This window comes from Aulonocara sp. 'chitande type north' Nkhata Bay, linkage group LG3 (genome assembly GCF_057382095.1).
Source record: "Aulonocara sp. 'chitande type north' Nkhata Bay isolate Kocher_YH1m ecotype deep benthic linkage group LG3, A_spYH_male_GT1.1, whole genome shotgun sequence".
NCBI classification, from domain to species: Eukaryota; Metazoa; Chordata; class Actinopteri; order Cichliformes; family Cichlidae; genus Aulonocara; species Aulonocara sp. 'chitande type north' Nkhata Bay.
Genome location: NC_141346.1, coordinates 2,672,049 through 2,691,020, shown reverse-complemented (window position 1 = coordinate 2,691,020; position 18,972 = coordinate 2,672,049). Strand labels below are relative to the sequence as shown.

The window sequence follows — 18,972 nt, the reverse complement described above, 5'->3', positions numbered from 1 at the left end:
AATCCTACCAGTGGCTGGAAAAAGCTGGACTGAAAGACAGCACAGAGGCACTAAACATGGCAGCACAAGAACAAGCTCTGAGTACAAGATCCATAGAGGCTGGGGTCTATCACACCAGGCAAGACCCCAGGTGCCCATGAGACAATCCAGCACATAACAGCAGGGTGCTAGACTGCTGGTTAAACCTAACTCCATGGCTGAGCAGCACAAACTCTACTCCTTTTTTTGTTGAATACCTTGATATTCTTTGACTCTACTCACATGTTGGGATGTATTCATTTCCAAGAAGGCAGCAGTAACGTACGCACTGAGAGTCACTTCATCAGATACACCACCCTGTCAACAGAAGACATCATAGACACTTTATCATCAGTGCACCAACATTCAGGGATATGAAGTCATGAAAATGATTTTCAGCTGCATGTGGTTTTAGTATCATCAATGTCTTCATGCATGTTCAAACATCCAGCTAAAGAGATGAACAGGAAGTTGATTTTGTTCATCTGGACATTGTATTTCCAGTGAGATGGATGTTTCTTCACCTCGGGTTTCCCCAACCTTATAAACAGTTTGTGTAGTCATCTACTAATCAGAAGGTTGGTGGTTTGATTCCCAGCTGCTCCAGCCTGCATGTCAAATATTTGTGGGCAATATACTAATCCCAAGTTGGTCTCTAGTGCATTCTTTGTATTTAGTATAAATATGTGTGAATGCTACAAAGAAAGCAGTGCTGGTGTGAATGGAACAAGATGAATGGAAATTATTTCTTGAATAAAATAATAGAATATACTGGTGTGAGCTATTACAGTATGTAGTACAGTGTTTTCCATGTATGCATGACATTATTAATAAAATTTGTTAAATCCAGACTGGAGGCTGTTTCCACAGTCTAACAGCGAAGAACTGCAGGTTACCTTCATTCCGTTGTTGAAGAGTTTCCCAGACTTTTCAAAACAGCCATTTTCTTGTTGTTTATGTTGCAGCCAGGTCTTAGACTCTTCGATCTTTCTGGGATCAATAAAGATGAAAGACTGAGCTTTGGCAAAACTTCTTACCACAAACGCAGTCAGCCTGACAGAAAGAAAACAACACTTACACGTCTTACAACGATGGAAATGTTTGGCTGCGAGGTCACATTAAGAGAAAGAAATACTGATCATTTTGAAAATAAACTTGAAATTTCAAGATTAAATTTGAAAATGTATTTTGAGACAAAAGCAGAAATGTGGATATCACAGCTATTTCAGGACAAACTGCCACGGTTGCTTTCCCCTCTGAATTAGTGAAATCGTACTTCAGACTCAGTTTTAGTAACAAGTCATTGTAGCAATAAAAACAGCGTGGCAGTAAGTATAAGTACACTGAAAAGCAGAAAGTGGTGCAGAAAGCTGCATGTGGTTAAATTTGTATAAAAGGAAATGGCTGCTAATGTACAGATGCAAGGATACCGATGGTTCCACGCTCGTGAAATAAAGAGGATCTATGCTGTATCACAAGACCACTGATTTATTTCACTACATCTACTCAAGGCATTTTATACAGGGTATAGCAGTCGTTTGAAACAACAATCATTTCAACTGTTTTCTTAGATTTGAATTTGACTTTTTTCACAAAACAGTATTAAGACTTTATTATTGAAATAGCATTTAGATGTTTTCTTAAAGTAAAATAACTTTAAGCTTTAAAATTCGACTTTATTCTAATAATGATCAATAACATTTTTATGTGGCTCTAATGCTCCTTCCTACCTACTAAATTACACAGTATTAACCAAAAGGTATTGTTAATGTTGGCTTAGTCAAAGGATTAAATGGAGAATTATTTTAAGTATTAGAGGTAGACATGTTTATGTTATTAATGGGTAGTCAAACTTCAAGAAACGTCTTCTGTTTGGTGGGATATTTAAAAACCAGTGTAACCTCTCTGGTTTGTGACATGTTTGATCAGTGATGTTCTCACCAAGTGTTTCCTGGTCCTGTTCCAAATGTGGTGTAAGCACCGTCAGCACTTTTGTAGTTGAGCTGTCTTTGGTATCCTGTAACAACAGGGACACCATGATCGAGACATTGTTGCTATGGTGATGATTGGACTCCATTTGTTTATGGATCTGCATGTGTACATCAAGATTTGGGAAATTCAATGACTCTTGCTGACAGATGAGGAAAATGACGCATTTGACCAGAAACTGCGGCTAATGTTCTGCCTCCTGTCGGCTTGTTTCTTGAACCGTGTGTGTTGAAGTGATTCAAATGATTTCCTTCTTAGAGGAAACAATAAAAACTTGCCACTGGTGAGGAAGTTAGTAGCTTTTTCCATGATGGCTGCGGTGAGCTGCTGTGTGCCTTTCAGGTAGTGGAGGATGTAGATGTTGGGGGCCAGGAGAGCCATGTTCTGCTACCCACATCCATACGGCATCTGCAGCAATCCATCCAGGTTCTTCAGAGCCCGGCCGAGGATGTCACCTGATCAAAAACACGGATTCACTAAAACTAACAAAACTAGCGTAAAACAACTTTGTATTATTGGGCAGAAATAACCTGAATACTTCAATATGCAATTTTAAATGATGATTTCATTTGCTGAGCGAAAAAACATCCAAACTGAAAATCAAAGATTGACTGTGATTAACCTATTTTAGAATTTGTTTTGGTCATGGCAACGACGTGTTTCTTCTGGACGTCTTTTAGCCTGCTTCCCTTTGTCAAACAGATTGTACTTGAGTGATTTCTTGATCCAGCAGGTCTGGCCTTAATCAGGCCTGGGTCTGGTTGGTGAAATGAAACTCAGTCTTCCCAGAAATATTTGGAGTCTTGAGATCTATCAGTTTGGACAGGGTTAAAAAACAATTTCTACAGCTTTGGAGCGCCAGTGCACCATGTTGGAACCCATTATCCACAAACTGAGAAAACTAGAAAAGATGTGGCCGAAATTACTCCATTAGCACATCGACGACTCACCGAAAAGAACTGAAGGCCTTGCCTTCCTCTGTAAAGGTCAGAGTTTACGATTCAACAATACAAAGGAGACGGGGCAAAAACAGCATTCATGGACAAAACCACTGCTGACCAAGAAGAACACAAAAGCTTATCTCACATTAGCTAAAAAACATCTCCATGCTCCACAAGATATTTGGGAGAATATTATATGGACTGAAGAGAAAAAGTTTTGAGTTTTGTTGCATTTGGCTTAAAAGTGACGCATCATTTCATAGAAAGAACATCATACCAACTGTGTGATGCTCTGGGGCTGTGTGGCGTAGGGTCATCATCACTAAAAACAGCCATAATGCTCGGATCTTATTTTCTACAGTTGACAGGCTAACAAACCCTCCTGTGTCAGTGGCAGCTGAACTTCATTCGACCATGGCCTGCAATGACTTTGCCAAATTCTTCACAGAAAAAATCCATAAGATTAGACAAGCAATTGGTACATCAACAGCAGATCCAGGATATGTACTGTGTCCACCAAAAAACTGTTTAAACACCATGAAACAGTTTGACCCTATTAACTCATTCACTGCCAGCCATTTTCAAACGTATGCTTTCAATTGACGTCTATAGACGTCAATGGCAGTGAATGAATTAACAGCAAAGACCTGGAGGACATCTTAGGTCAACTGAACTCATCCTCTTGCTGTTTAGATGTCCTGCCAACAGGTTTTTTCAAAAAGGTCTCAAAGACTTTAGAGTCAGACCTGTTACAGATCGTCAACTTTTCTTTATTATCAGGTGTGTTTCCGGAACCACTAAAAACTGCTGTAATCAAACCTATACTGAAAAAGGACAATCTTGACAAGACACAAATGAAAAACTACAGGCCGATCTCAAATCTCCCATTTTTAAGTAAGATCATTGAAAAAGCAGTTTCTCAACAGCTCAGTTACTTCTTAAAACAGAATAATTGCTACGATGCCTTCCAGTCAGGTTTTAGACAGAACCACAGCACTGAAACCGCTCTGACCAAAGTGTTTAATGACATGTGTCTGAATACAGACAGTGGAAAAATGTCAGTCTTAGTTTTACTGGATCTCAGTGCAGCATTTGATACAGTTGACCACAACATATTACTCAAACGACTGGAGAACTGGACAGGTCTTTCAGGAACTGTACTAAACTGGTTCAAGACATACTTAGAAAACAGGAAATACTTTGTATCAATAGGTAACTTCACATCTGAGCAGACAAGTATCACATGTGGAGTTCCCCAAGGTTCCATCTTGGGACCCCTTCTGTTTAACATTTACATGCTCCCACTGGCACAGATTATAAAGAACAACAAAATAAACTATCACAGCTATGCAGATGACACACAAATATATATCACAATGTCACCAGGAGACCGAGGCCCTGTACAGGCTCTTGGTAAATGCATTGAGGAAATTAATGACTGGTTGTGCCACAATTTTCTCCAGCTAAACAAAAACAAAACTGAGGTAATAGTCTTTGGCGCCAAAGAAAAACGATTACAGGTCACCAGAGAACTTCAATTTATACACCTAAAAACCACAAACCAGGCGAGAAATTTGGGTGTAGTGATGGATGCAGACCTAAACTTAGAAAAACACATTAAGACAATAACAAAGTCAGCTTACTATCACCTCAAGAATATTTCAAGGATAAAAGATCTGATGTCTCAACAGGACCTGGAAAAACTAGTCCATGCATTCATCTTTAGTAGGCTTGATTACTGTAACAGCATCTTTACAGGTCTACCTAAAAAATCAGTCAGACAACTACAGCTCATTCAGAACTCTGCTGCTCGAGTCCTCACTAAGACCAAAAAAGTGGACCACATCAGTCCAGCTCTGAGGTCCTTACACTGGCTGCCTGTCCGTCAGAGGATAGACTTTAAAGTTCTGATGCTGGCCTATAAAGCTCTGAATGGTTTAGGACCAAAATACATCAATGACCTCCTGACCCTCAGGTCATCTGGATCCGGTCTTTTATCAGTTCCCAGAGTCAGAACCAGACACGGAGAAGCTGCATTCAGCTTTTATGCTCCTTATATCTGGAACAAACTCCCAGAAAGCCTCAGATCAGCTGAAACACTCAGTTTATTTAAATCCAGGTTGAAGACTCACCTGTTCTCAGCTGCATTTGAATAAAGCACCAAATCCACACTTTAAGCTTAAATTTCAAAACTTACATTTTAACTACTGATTTTATCTACTGTTCTGATTTTATCTGTTTTGATTTTATATACTGTTTTGTTTGTTTGTTTGTTTGTTAATTAGTTTGTTTGTTTGCTTGTTTTAATCAATTTTAAATCATGCTTTTTATTTGTTTTTGTTTCTAATGTCTCTGTAAAGCACTTTGAATCACCTTGTTGTTGAATTGTGCTATACAAATAAACTTGCCTTGCCTTGCCTTGGGGTCCAGGGTATAATTGGCCGTTTTTGACTACTTTTGATTTTACCTCTATATCTCACCTTTAAAAACAGTTTATCTTGCCTTGTTTGGTATCGTTACTTTCAGCACAGCTTTAAATATCTGAAATTTGAGTTATTTTTTCATTTTGGTATACTATATTAGCACAATTGATCTAAATTCAGACAAAAATGTCAAAATCCGAGTAGAAAAAGTTAAATTTTTTACTGTAAAACCCACAAACATGTTTAATGAATCATTTTCATAACTTGAAATGCAAATAGAAAGAATAAAATTATGCACAAATTTTGCAAACAACAAAGTTATATGGTACTATTTACCTAAAAATGCAGCCCAGGCCTCAGGCGTTTTTTACATAACCAGTTAAATCTATTTACAGAGCAATCAGTTCTGCATCAAATAAGAAGGCACACAAATGATTTGTGTTCAGTATAAGACAGAGGAGAACAGCACAGGCCTAAACCAGGTCTGACAGCAGGAGGAGCATCAGTCCAGTTTTCCATGTGGGAACAGCGTTTACACTGGACTCTACCTTTGACGGCGTTTTTGGAGCAAATGTGACATTCAGCAGTCTAACTGACACACAATACAACACAATAACTACACAACACACTAACTACAGCCTCCAAACACGCTAAACGTCACTAATGTGTGACATATGAAAACTCGCTCTCTCTTTTGCTCGCTTTCCGTCACTACTAAAAATGCCGTTCTCCCTAAATAACCAAGCGTCACATGTTGCCATATCATTTTTTGATTGGCTGACATGGTAAACTCTAACACCAATAGGGAAGGGGTGTTTTTTATTTTTATTTTTTCACGCGCAAGCGGAGAGTGTTTGCTAGCGCTGTCTGTAGAAAACGCCGTTTTTACCGTTCTTCCTGCTGTAAACGCCACTGTTTTGTAAAGAAAAAAACATTATGTGTATTTTTTATCATAACTCTGGTTTTACGTGGTCCATCGACACAATTCAAGAACTGGTATATAGTCTGAAGTCCGTTACTTTCGACCAACAAAACAACCTGAAGAGCCGGTTGGGAGCTGAAAGTCCTGGCTCTTTTTAATGCGCCGAGCCGAAAGAGCCGTTTCTCCAACAAGAGAAAGAAATCCCCTCACTATCTTGTAGCTGTGTCGTCTTAAATTGGTCATGTGATTTTGACGTGTCGGCGCATACGTCGACCCCAGAGGGTTAAGATGGAAAATGATCCAGGACACCAGAAAGTGGTCGAGTCAAAATCTGGACTTAAATCCTACTGACATGATTCTGCATGACCAGAACGATTGCGCTGGAAAACCCTCTGGTGTGACTGGGCCAAAACTCAGCGTTTCAAACACACTTATGACTAAAGCTAGACTGCAGTTCTTCCTGCACAGAATGGCACAAACAGCCTTTTTGGGGTCCATTTCTTTTTCACACAAGGCCAGGAAGACGTGGGTCTATCTATAAATGAAATCATCTTTTAAAAGCTGAATACGGTTTTTACTGTTACTTGAACATGACGTCTCTTTTATTTTCTGTTGTTTTCGTAATTTGCCTTTTTAACAAAGCTTTAACCTGCCATATTTTATTTGGCTGAATCAAAATTGAGATGAAATGATGAGGTTTACCCAGGACTGATACAGAAGTGCGGGCAGATCCTTCTATCACATTCTCAGGCAGATGTATCTCTGCTTCCTCCGTCAGCGGGCTTCCTGTGTACAGACACAACAAACGTCCAATCAGGAAGTCACGACTACAACAGAGTTACTGTTCAAAGTCACCAGGTGGCCTGATCTTCAGCACATATCGTTACATTTTGTGAAAGTAAAAGATGAAAATTTGGCACATTTTATGTACACAGTGCACTCCACTGCTAACTTTGAGCATTTAGGTCATTTCTTTATTTAAACTTTGTAACTGATGGAAATCATACCGACCTTTTGGACAAAGAAGCCAGTTGTACGTCTTTGTCGTCTCAGTTCCCTCGGCCTGAAGAAAAGTATCTTTAAAATGAGTAACAATTTAAATTTTATGAGTAAAAATGTTTTTCTCGTCTCGTATTTATGACACTGACCTTCACTATGAGAGATTTGGTGACCACGTCGATGCGACCTCTGTCTGGTACGCTCACAACCTCATTATCGCATGACACATGGGACGCTACAGCCTCAGCAGACACAGTCACATTCACAGCCCCTAAAAGCAGCAGCACAGGTCACCTTCTTCGTCTCTCCATTAAAATAAAGGTTGCTGAGGTTATTTTACAGATTTTGTAGAAACTAGAAGGAAATGTGTTGGGACAAAAGGAGGCGGTTAACTGTGATCACACTAGATCTAAATCTAGATTTAATGTTGGTTCTAAGTCGAAGGTAAGATCAATTACAATTGGAAATTTTACTGCATCAGGCATGAAAAACATGAGCTGAAAAAAAAACAGTCCAAAATGATGTCAGGGTTGCTGCTGAGTCCTGCTGGAGGCCAAAGTACTGCAAATCATAAGATCCATTTAAGATTAAGAAGAAATCATTTGCATGGCAATGCAACTGCAAACAGTCTGTTCTAATGATACTGTGCAAGGGAAGCATGCATAATGAATTGAAAGGAAGGTTTCAAAATGACTTGTAATTGGCTAAGACAGCTGCATTAAGTAAAGCATGAGGATGGAGGCAGCTGCTGCCCTCAGGCTGGAGGTATAGACGTTCTGCCCCACTCCCTACAACCCCCACGTGTGGAGGACCAAAGCCTGATCCTCACCTAAGGCTGTTGGGATCATGGTCCACCTGAGGGTCTTGCGCTCGTTGGCACACAAACAGGATGTGTACAGATCACCAGAGAGAGGCGTGAGGGTGTAATCTGAGGACGGCCCAGGAGTGACAGTAACCTGTACGAGGAACACAGACATGGCTACATTTAAACCTGAGTTCAAATGTGAACACACCTACAGGTGAGCTTGTAGGTGTTGGTGAGCAGGGGCCCTTCAAGAACGGCCTGCATCCTGCATGGTTATATTGCCAAAGAAAAGATATTTTCTATTGTATTTTAATAACTATGATATAAATTTTGCTTAGAAAGTCATGTTTTCAGTATGGCTTTCCTTGGCTATGAACAGACATGTATCTAAACACTTTAATCATTCATTACCATGATGCAGCTGGTCAGGTAGTTAAAGACAGTCGCCCTCAGTTCAAAGTGCTCCCCCCGGATGATGGAGTAGGGCATGGTGAGTTCAAGGAAGAAAGGTTGGAAGACTTTCATTTCTTTACGAGGAGCCAAACCAAAACCCTGAGAGGACAAACAGAAAGCCTCCGTCTCCCAGGTGGTGATGGTGTCTGGGACAGTCAGGGACACGCCCCTTTTTCCATCGTCTCTGAAGCAGCAGATACACACAAACATATTCTGTAACATAATCAAACATGTTTTTATGTCTGTAAATTACTTGTATATCATAGTTACATCCTGCAGTGTGAATGACTTGTATATGTTGCATTGACAAAGTAAAAGAGCTCCACGGTGCTGATGACAGTGAAATAATATATCCCACAAAACTTTAAATATGACAAAACATCAGCCTGAAGCATCAAAACATGCTCAAGAAAAAACTCACAATTATTCTATTTTCATCTTTTTCATGTGTGCAAAGACACAGCAGAAAGTTCACATGGGTTTCTAAATGTGATCGTATAAACTTTTTAAAATGGAATATGCACCAGATCTCTTCACAACAGATACTTACCCAACTTCCACCAGATCCCAGATCCACGTCTCAGGGAAGAAAGAGCGAGCTGTCTCTATTGGTGCAGCTTCACGAGGAAGCTGCCCAGCAGATCCCACAACAGGACTACTTAGTCGTATAGAACCATCTCTAAACCGGGGAAGCATACCTAAATAAAAAGAGAAAAATAATTACCAGTTTACTTTTTGGTGAATAAAAAGAAAATTTGTATCAAAAACACAACACAAACAAGTGAAAGATTTACTGTAGGAGACATGATGAGAGCCATCATGGTAGACTTTTCCTTTGAACTTGAGGCATGAAGGCAATCGAAAAAGCAAGTTTGTCGCCATCTTCAGTCCGACTTTCTACATATTTCAGCAGCACACAAAGATCAGCAAAAACTGGTGCAACAACAAAAACTATTGTATTTACGTTATGTTTGACGGACTCACAGGTATACTTGTATTTTACCTGGAAAACTGCATAGGCGTCATTTTGCTCTTGACTGGGGTGCGGCAAAACATATCTTTTTGGTCTCACATTAAGGCAGTCTGTAGCATCATCAACCTCATACGGGATACCTGAGGATTTCTTGAGTGGGAGCAAGTCAAATATCTGAAAAGAAAAGTGCAGATCAGCAAAACCTCCAAACATTTATTGCCAGCCTGGTCACATTTGATCCACATGTGTTTTTTAACTCTTACCTGTAGTACTGGTGTAAATACAAGTACAGATTAGGCTCAAATCAATTGCTACATTATCTAAGAAGAATTCTGAAAAAATAAATAAATAAAAATGATCAAGTCAGCAGTAAGTGTTCGCAGATGTGAGGTGTTGTAGTTGAAGTATCTGTTTACCAAATGTTACAGAAGTTCTACAATTTTACTATAAACACCACATCGTTCTTAGTGACTTATATGGCTACAGTAAGTGTTCTCCATTTGAAGCTGTCTCTGTAGCTCCTTAAACTCACTAAGTCTCACTTTTTCCAGGTTTTGCTGTATGTTTAACATCAACAAATACTCGTGTATTTGAGCAGTTTTGATGCAAAGTTAAATTCTTCTCAAGTAAAGCAGACAGTGATTGGCAGGTCATACACTTGTTTGCATGGTTGAATTATTTGCTAAAAAAAAAAAGGTCATGATCCTGGATTTATCTCCATGCTGAAATATTAATTTGCTCAAAAGGAATTAATTTTATAAGATTAAAATATTGCTGTCTGCAACCACATGAGCAACAAGCATGGTACTTACTTACTCGCTAGAAAGACTGTCATCACAGACACATGCATTTGTAACCTTGTATTTTTTATACCAGTTTGCTTTAAGACAAACTCAGCATTTGACTGTTTAAAACAGTTCAATGTACGACTGCCCAAAGAATACTTATCAGGACACAAGTACCGGAGCGAAGGCATGAGCTGCTGGTAACTCACGACACTACGGGCTCTGGAAATAAGGGATGTGTCCACCTCACTGGTGTTAATATCAGCAGTTACCTTATCTGCATCCAGAGTCTTCCCAGGCTCCTTGATGAGAACGCTCTTGTCGATGGCGCTCACACCACACAGAGAACGTGGCAGGGCCGTCACCTGCATGTTGGTCTCTTCACCTGGGACGGCTGAAGACGGTGAAAACTCCACTGACACCTGACACACACAAAACACCCGTAGAAGTTTAGTGACTGTGATGAGTCCCCACGCACTGCTGGCTAAATGAGCTGCTTCACTGTGGTGAGTGACAAATCATGAGTCCCATGTGATGGCTGTAGCCCACGTTGGACACTGTATGAACACTGTGTCAGTGTTAGATAGGTAGGACTTGCATCATCATTGAAAAAGTGCTTGTATAAATGGGAGTGAGCGGGTCATGAGGTCATATAAAGAAGCAATTTGAATCCTTAGGTAGAGTAGAAACAGCTGTGCAACAACCAGTCCATTTACTGATGCTAGAAATCCTCAGGTGATTTAGCCAACTGAATTTGACTTTGATTTGAACGACATGGCATGACTGCAGACACCAAACACACAGCACACCTCTAGAATTACACTCACCTTGTTGCTGAAGCATTTGTCAGTAGAGAAGTCAGCACTGTGGGCAATTACATCCTCACTTGGCAGGACGGCATAAGCCACAACCTGGAACTCTGGAGCCATCTCAGGAGACACTCTGACTTTAAAGGACACCTGGCCCTCATTCACTGAAACACAGGTCCAAACATGCATCCACAGATCAACAAAACAGACCAACGCCAATGCTTGGCTGTGGCATTTGTGGAAATATGGAAATTTTACCCGATCTATCTTGCACTTCAACCTGTGTTTGTCCTTGCATGGTGACAGCTCCTCTGGACAACACCTGGAAGACAGAAATCATTTAAAAACAAGAATGAACTAGCACTGATATCTGTGGACATCAGAGATGGGCAGTGACGTGTAATCTGATTACTTTTTTCAAGTAAAGTAAGGGATTACTATTGCAAAATCGGTAATTAGATTACCGTTACTTTCCCGTAGGAACGCTGCGTTACTAAAACCGTGATTTTTTGCGAGAATGTTTCACGACAGTGACGTAAGCGAGTGCGACGTTCGTGACAACAGCTGTGTGCAGATCAACAGTGGATCACATATTGATTGAGAGAGTATGAGCGTGCAGCGTTTAAAGCGTGGAAGTACTGACCTTACTTTGAGTTTGATTCCGTAAAAAGTGACAAAAACATTAGTGTCCGCTGTGCGTGGGAAGAAAACTTCTTTTTACAGCGAAAAAACCCCTAAACTTCCAAACAAGCACCGAGTAGCTACGACGTAATGGGAAACTCACAGAGAAACTCGCGGATTCTTTAACTGACCGCCGCGGCACACCTGCACCAGGGTAAACCTCCGCCTACCCCGCTCCTGCTTTACAGGTGAAAATAGAGCAACAGGACCGCTGAGTCTTTGACTTTATTTATTTTCTGCTGTGTTTTACTTGCATCTATTTGAAAGACTGAGTGTAAACACAAAAAATATTTTATTTTATGTGCTGGAATGTGCAGAAAACAGGTTTAAATGTTGAACTAATTTCTTCCAGTCAGAGAATGTTGCATATAATTAAATTTTTGCTTGATGCATGAAGTTAAAAGATTAAAACTAATAAAACAAGTTTTAAAAAGAGACTTTTCCATTTGATTACATTTTGTATGATGGATTATGCAGAAAAAGTAGAATTGGGCTGAAAGATCTATCGCTTTATCACCTCTTCAGGTTGTAAATCGTGTTTTTAAAAAGTAACTAAGTAACTAAGTAATTAATTACTTTTTGGGGGAAGCAATCAGTAATTAGTTACTGATTACTTTTTTCAAGTAACTTGACCAACACTGGTGGATATACACTACCAGTTAAAAGTTTTGACACACCTTCTCATTCAGTGTTTTTTTAATTTTTATTTTAATACTTTCTACAATGTAGATGCATACTGAAGCAAAGAAAAGTATATAAATATCTCTAAATATGTTTTATGTTTTAGAGTCCTCAGAGCTGCCCTTTGCTTTACTGGCAGTGAATGGTAATGGTAAATGGACTGGTTCTTATATAGCGCTTTTCTACTCTTTCTGAGCACTCAAAGCCCTGTACACAACTTTGCTGCACAACAGTGCTGCAAACCCTCGCCTGACGTGTTTCACCTCACAGGTGAGCCTTATCAGTGTCAATTGGTGGAATCTCCTGCCTTCTTAATGGGGTTGGGACCATCAGTTGTTTTGTGCAGAAGTCAGGTTGGTACACGGCTGACAGAACAGCTGACACAACTGTTAGAATTCATATTTGAATGTGTCCCCAGGTGCAGTCACAAAAACCATCAAGTGCTACGATGAAACTGGCTCACATGCGGACCGCCCCAGGAAAGGAAGGCCAAGGGTCACCTCTGCTGAGGATAAATTCATCAGAGTCACCAGCCTTAGAAATCACAAGTTAACAGCAGCTCAGATTAGAGTCCAGATAAATGCCACACAGAGTTCCAGTAGCAGGTAGTGATGGTAAATTTGATTCTTTTTGCTGAATCGAGTTTTAGTGAGTCACTCACCAAAGTGAATCGGGTGTTTTGAGTCATTTGAGTCACTGAGTCAGTTGACCAGAGAGTGCAAAAAATTTACATTTTCACTCAAACTTAATTTGTTTCCATTTTTTAGTAAATCCTACAGGTAAGATAAGTGATTGAAAAAGAAAAACAACCATTTTTATAGAGCAAAAAAGAGCAAAAAAAAAAAGATTTCTAAAGGTAACATTTATTTTATTTATTTTTATTTTATTTTATTAGTATTTTCCTCACGTGTTAAATATATATTTTCTCATCTAAATGTCCACTGAGCTGTGAGCCAGGGGGCGGTAATGCGCCTTAACATTGGTTGCCAACCAAGCAGAAGAAGAAGCTGTGAGCCAGGAGGGAGGGGGTGAGTGAGTGAGTGAGTGAGTGAGTGATTCATTTATGCTACGATTCAGCCAAGAAACACAAGAAACGGATATTAGACCAGTGGAAATCTGTGCTTTGGTCTCATTAGTCCAAAGTTGAGATCTTTGGCTCCACCTGACGTGTCTTTGTGCGACAGAGAAAAGGTGAATGGATGGTTTCTACATGCATGGTTCCCACTGTGAAGCATGGAGGAGGAGGTGTGATAGTGTGTATGTGTGTGTGTGTGTGGGGGGGGGGGGGGGGGGGCTTTGCTGGTGACATTGTTGGGGATTTATTCAAAACTGAAGGCACACTGAACCAGCATGGCTACCACAGCATCCTGCAGCCACATGCCATTGCATCATCTATTTTCCAACAGCACAACGACCCCAAACACACCTCCAGGCTGTGTGAGTGCTGTTTGACCAAGAAGGAGAGTGATGGCCTAGCCTCCACAGTCACCTGACTTAAACTCAAAGGAGATGGTTTGGGATGAGATGGAGCGCAAAAAAGGCCAACAAAAATCAATAAAACTGTCACATCAAGGTGCTTTCTATTGTAAGGTAGACCCTACAATAAGATTAATAACAGATATGATTCAATGCAGAGAGGTCTGTTAACACATAGTGAGTGAGAAAGGTGACCCAGCGTTTTGTGTTTTATGATTATTTTCCTCTGTTCTAGTTATTCTGTGTCCTCCCCCCTTGTGTCCGGTTCGGGTTCTAGATTTCCTGTTTTGTTCTGAAGGTCTGTGTCTGTCTGTCATTGTGTTCAGCTTGTCTGCTCCGGTCCTCATGTGTGTTGGGTTCAGCTGTTCTTCCCTCCTGTGTGTGATTACCCGATTATCTTGTGTGTGTATATTTAGTGGGTGTCGGTCTGTGTTCGTTGTCGGCTCGTCTGTGTTTCTTGGCATCCTGTTCCTTAGTCTGCGTCTCTCTGCTCTGCTCTCCGTTTCATTAAGATTTCAGGTTTGCTCTTTAGTTTCTCCCAGTTTAGGTTTCCGTTAGTAATTTCTCACGCTTCGTTGCCTGTTTCTGCCACTGCCACCTTGTAAATAAACGTCACTCGTATCATCAGTCACTGCTGCATTTTGGGTCCTCCTTTCATTCCACAACACGACTGGTGCCAGCCGTGACAGTACGAGCCGACCAAACATGGACCCAGCAGCAACCGCACCTTCCCAGGAGTTTCGGGAGGAATTGATTGACTCCATTTCGAGGTTGGTTATGTCATGGTCGGACGGTCCTTCCCGGGGCGACCTGCCTGTGTGTGTATGTGTGTGCTTCTCTCTCCTCCTCCACCCAGTGGCTGATACACCTGCACCTAATTTGCCACCCAGCTGTCACTGATCATCCTTCGTTGTGGACTGAGATATTTAACTGTGTGTCCGGATGGCAGCCGACGCTGGATTGTACTGGAAGCTCGGTAGTAAAGAGTGTTTGTTACTTGTAACATAGCCTTAGCCGGCTACCCTGTCTCACCTGTTGTTGTCACTCGTTTGTAGGAGGAAGTGATACGGAGCAGAAGGTTGGAGAGAAGGAGCCCGCTGGATTAAGCTCTCGGAGGAGAAACACACTCGGATAATCACTTGGGAGACTCACCTGCACACCACTGGGAATTTGGAGATGATCACCGTTGAATTTTTGTACTTCGCTTTGTGTTTTGAGACTGTTTTTGAGCACTGTAAATAAATGCACTGTTTGCTTCGCATCCAGAGCTCCGCGACTGAGTCCGTATTTCCCCATTACCCGTGACAGGTTAACCTGTGGCTTGAACGTGAGGGAGAGTAATTTCACCACGCTGTAGAAGCCAGGCTACAGCAGCTAATTTCTACTCACCCCTGGCTACTGGACTCTCTTCACCTGCTCGCACAGGACTTCATTCTAAAAGAACTGCACCTTCACCCTCCAGCCGCTACCGCTTCCCGACCCAGCCCGGTGGTGAATGTTTTGCACTGCCCGCCGGGGAATCTGCGGCCCGGCCCGCCGGATGTAGAATTACCCGGCCGGTCGGAGCTGTCTCCGAGAAGGAAGCGACATTCACACTGCCGACGCCCATTGCCACAGCCGGGCCCCGAGAGTTCTGTGTTGCCGGCTGTGGTGAGTAGAAAAGACACTCTTTCTGTTTCGCCAGACCTTGTGACTGTTTATACCGGGGCTGTGTTTTTTGAGTTAGCATCCAAGCCAGTAGCTCAGTTAGCTGCCCAGCCAGTAGCTCAGTTAGCAGCCCAGCCGTCACCTCCACCCCATTCAGCTTCACTACCCATAGCTCAGTTACAGTCACAGCCAGACTTACTACAAACTATGTTACAGCCCATAGCCCAGTCAGTAGCTCAGTTGGTAGAAGACTCATCAGCCTTATCATCAGCTCAGCCACCTATTCAGCCATCATCTTCACCTACTCCTCCTGTACAACAAGCTAAGTCAATCCAACCCGAAAAGAACAATTTTTCTTTTTTTTTTTTTAATTCATATTTTTATTAAGGTTTCAAAAGCAGGCATTCACAGTATGTACATCATGTAAGCATTCTTCATACTTAGGTTATCTGCCTTAAATACTGAAATAGTATTTTAATTTACATCCAAGTCATAAGGGAAGAATACTTACAACGATAAAAGTAATTGAAACCATCACATAATCCGAAAATCAAAAAACAAAAAACAAAACTAACAAACCTAAGAAAGAGAAAAAAAAACAAGAAAAAAAGAAAAAGAAAAAAAAAACACGGATGTGTTGGTATGGGGTGATCCTATAAATATATATACATACATCATAATTATTGGTTTGTAATAGTAAAATCTGGCCTATGAGGCGTGATATATTTAACCCAGTTTTCCCAATATGATGTAAATTTCTCCAGCTTGTGGTTAACAGAAGCTGTTATCTTTTCCATGTTATAAATTTCCATTGTGATTTCCATCCATGTACTTATGTTTGGGCTCTCTGGGGATAACCATTTTCTGGTGATATTCTTTTTACAGGCCACCAATAAAATATTTATTAAATGTTTATCATATTTAGGCCATTCCTGAGGTATATATCCAAAGAACATAGTCTTACTCTCGAGAGGTATTTCACGTTTAAAGATATCCTGTAAGGCATTATGTATTTCTCTCCAATAATCCCTCAAGATTGAGCAGTCCCAGAAAATATGGTAATGATTTGCACTTTGATTTCCACAGTTCCTCCAACAAGCAGGGGGGTTATCATCATAATGAGACTTCTGAGAAGGTGTTATAAAGTATCTAATTAGGCACTTCCAGCCAAATTCCCTCCACTTTTGTGAGCTAGTACACATCCACTGATATCTCCATATTGCCGTCCATTCTTCCTCTAATATTTTTATCCCTCCTTCCTTCTCCCATTTTGTTCTAATATATGAAGTCGAATGTGGTTTCAAATCCATTAGACCCTTATAGAGACATGATACAATTCTATCAATAGTTTCTGAGTTATAGCTTTTTATAAACAGTTCCATCAAGCGTGTGTTTATCATTGTTACGTTTCTCATCTTCGTGTCGGCATAGTGCCTTAACTGCAGATATCGATAGAAGTCTTCTTTTTCTAATGAAAATGTTTTTCTAAGCATGTCAAAGCTGAACAATTTTCCATCCTTCATTATACTGCACAGGGCTGTTATGCCCTTACCTGTCCAGTCCTTGAATCTAGAATCCAGTTCATTAGGTTTGAACTCTGAGTCGTAAGCACACCATTTAAGAACTGTAATATTGGTCTCGAGTTTATATTCCTTTATAATAGTTCTCCATGTTTTAAGGGTCCTTTTCACCCACATGTTATCAGTATTTTTTATATAGGTTTGTAAGTTATTGTCAGCTAGAGTTGCCTGAATAGGTATAGACAGCATTTGTTCCTCAATGGTTTTCCATTGGGCAGTGTATGATTGGTTACACCAGCATATTATTGCTCTCATCTGCGCTGCAAAATAATAATATCTGAGGTCAGGGAGGCCCCATCCTCCCTTTTGCTTAGCCAGCTGTAGTGTTTTAAGGCGAACCCTTGGTCTTTTACCTTGCCATATATATCTAGATAACATTTTATCCCACTCATTAAATTGACTTTGGTTAATCTCTATTGGTAGGGTTTGAAATAGATACAAAAATCTTGGCAATACATTCATTTTAATAGAATCAATTCTTGAATTAAAACTAAAGAAAGGAATTAAATTCCATCTTACTATATCTTCCTTTATTTTTTTGTATAAGGGTAGGTAGTTCTGTTCGAATAGTTTTGTAAGATCTTTCGGTAAATTTATGCCTAAATATTTAAAACACTCCGTTTGCCAAAGAACAATTTTTCATCTGTTCATTTTAAGCAGAGAGACAAACCACACAATATTGTAATCAGTCCTCAAAAGCTGGCCAGTTCAGAGACTGTGACGCACCCCAGGGCCTCCCCAGAGGCTGGGTTTCAGCCCCCAGCCGACTCTGGACCCCTGGAGGTTAAGAAGCCAGCTGAGGACTGCACCCGGCTGTGGCTGCCTGAGCTGAGTCAATGCTCTGTGCAGCTGCAGTCTGCTTTGTGTTTGCCAGAGGCCACCGTGCCTGCTGGTCCTGTTCTGTTACTGCCAGAGGCCCGTGCGCCTGCTGGTTCTGTCCTGCGTCTGCCAGAGGTCCCCGCACCTGCTGGTTCTGTCCTGTGTGTGCCAGGGGCTCCAGTGCCCACTGGTTCTGAGACGGTTTTCGCTGGGGGGGCCCAAGGAGCCCGTCCAGCTTCCGGCCTCGTCAGCTGGAGGGCCCGAGGAGCCCGTCCAGCTTCCTGCCTCGTCAGCTGGGGGGCCCGAGGAGCCCGTCCAGCTTCCTGCCTCGTCGGCTGGAGGGCCCGAGGAGCCCGTCCAGCTTCCTGCCTCGTCAGCTGGAGTGCCCGAGGAGCCCGTCCAGCCCCAAGACTCGTCAGCTTGAGGGCCCGAGGAGCCCGTCCAGCTTCCTGCCTCGTCAGCTGGAGGGCCCGAGGAGCCCGTCCACCCCCAAGTCTCGTCAGCTCGAGGTTCAGGAGAACCTAGCCAGTTTCCTGCCTCGTCAGCTGGAGGGCCCGAGGAGCCCGTCCAGCCGCAGCCTCATCATCCTCGCCGGCTGCAGCCTCATCATCCTCGCCTGGTCCAGCTTCAGCTTCACCCACGCCGTTGCCTGGTCCAGCTTCAGCATCCTCAGCGTTGCCTGGTCCATTCTCTGCTTCACCCACGCCGTCGCCTGGTCCAGCTTCAGCATCCTCAGTGTCGCCTGGTCCAGCCTCCGTCTCACCTGGTGCTGCGGGGGCCACGCAGCCTTTGGGTCCCAAACTGCCGCCTCGACATTGGCGATCATCTGCCAGGCCGCTTGTTGGGCGTCATCGCCACTATGGACGACCTCCCGAACGCCACCACTACCTTCCGCGCGGCCGGCCTCCGGACTTGTGTCACCGCCACCGTTGCCGTCCGCACGGTCGGCTGCCTGAACTGTTTCCCCATTG

General features: G+C 41.9%; 1 protein-coding gene across 1 annotated transcript in view; it reads right to left on the bottom strand.

Annotated features, from left to right (window-relative positions):
• Positions 1 to 1,959: 1,959 nt before the first annotated feature.
• The window catches only part of LOC147333485 (alpha-2-macroglobulin-like), a 29,630-nt gene continuing 12,617 nt past the window's right edge, over positions 1,960 to 18,972 (bottom strand). The window contains exons 13-25 of the mRNA XM_086267872.1: positions 11,376 to 11,439; positions 11,136 to 11,281; positions 10,581 to 10,730; positions 9,554 to 9,697; positions 9,345 to 9,447; positions 9,101 to 9,248; positions 8,509 to 8,734; positions 8,122 to 8,248; positions 7,442 to 7,563; positions 7,305 to 7,356; positions 6,996 to 7,079; positions 2,286 to 2,462; positions 1,960 to 2,035 (exon numbers count right to left, since the gene is read on the bottom strand). Coding sequence (XP_086123998.1) covers positions 2,395 to 2,462; positions 6,996 to 7,079; positions 7,305 to 7,356; positions 7,442 to 7,563; positions 8,122 to 8,248; positions 8,509 to 8,734; positions 9,101 to 9,248; positions 9,345 to 9,447; positions 9,554 to 9,697; positions 10,581 to 10,730; positions 11,136 to 11,281; positions 11,376 to 11,439 — 1,434 coding nt within the window. The 3' untranslated portion in view covers positions 1,960 to 2,035; positions 2,286 to 2,394. The remainder of the gene's footprint in view (positions 2,036 to 2,285; positions 2,463 to 6,995; positions 7,080 to 7,304; positions 7,357 to 7,441; positions 7,564 to 8,121; positions 8,249 to 8,508; positions 8,735 to 9,100; positions 9,249 to 9,344; positions 9,448 to 9,553; positions 9,698 to 10,580; positions 10,731 to 11,135; positions 11,282 to 11,375; positions 11,440 to 18,972) is intronic.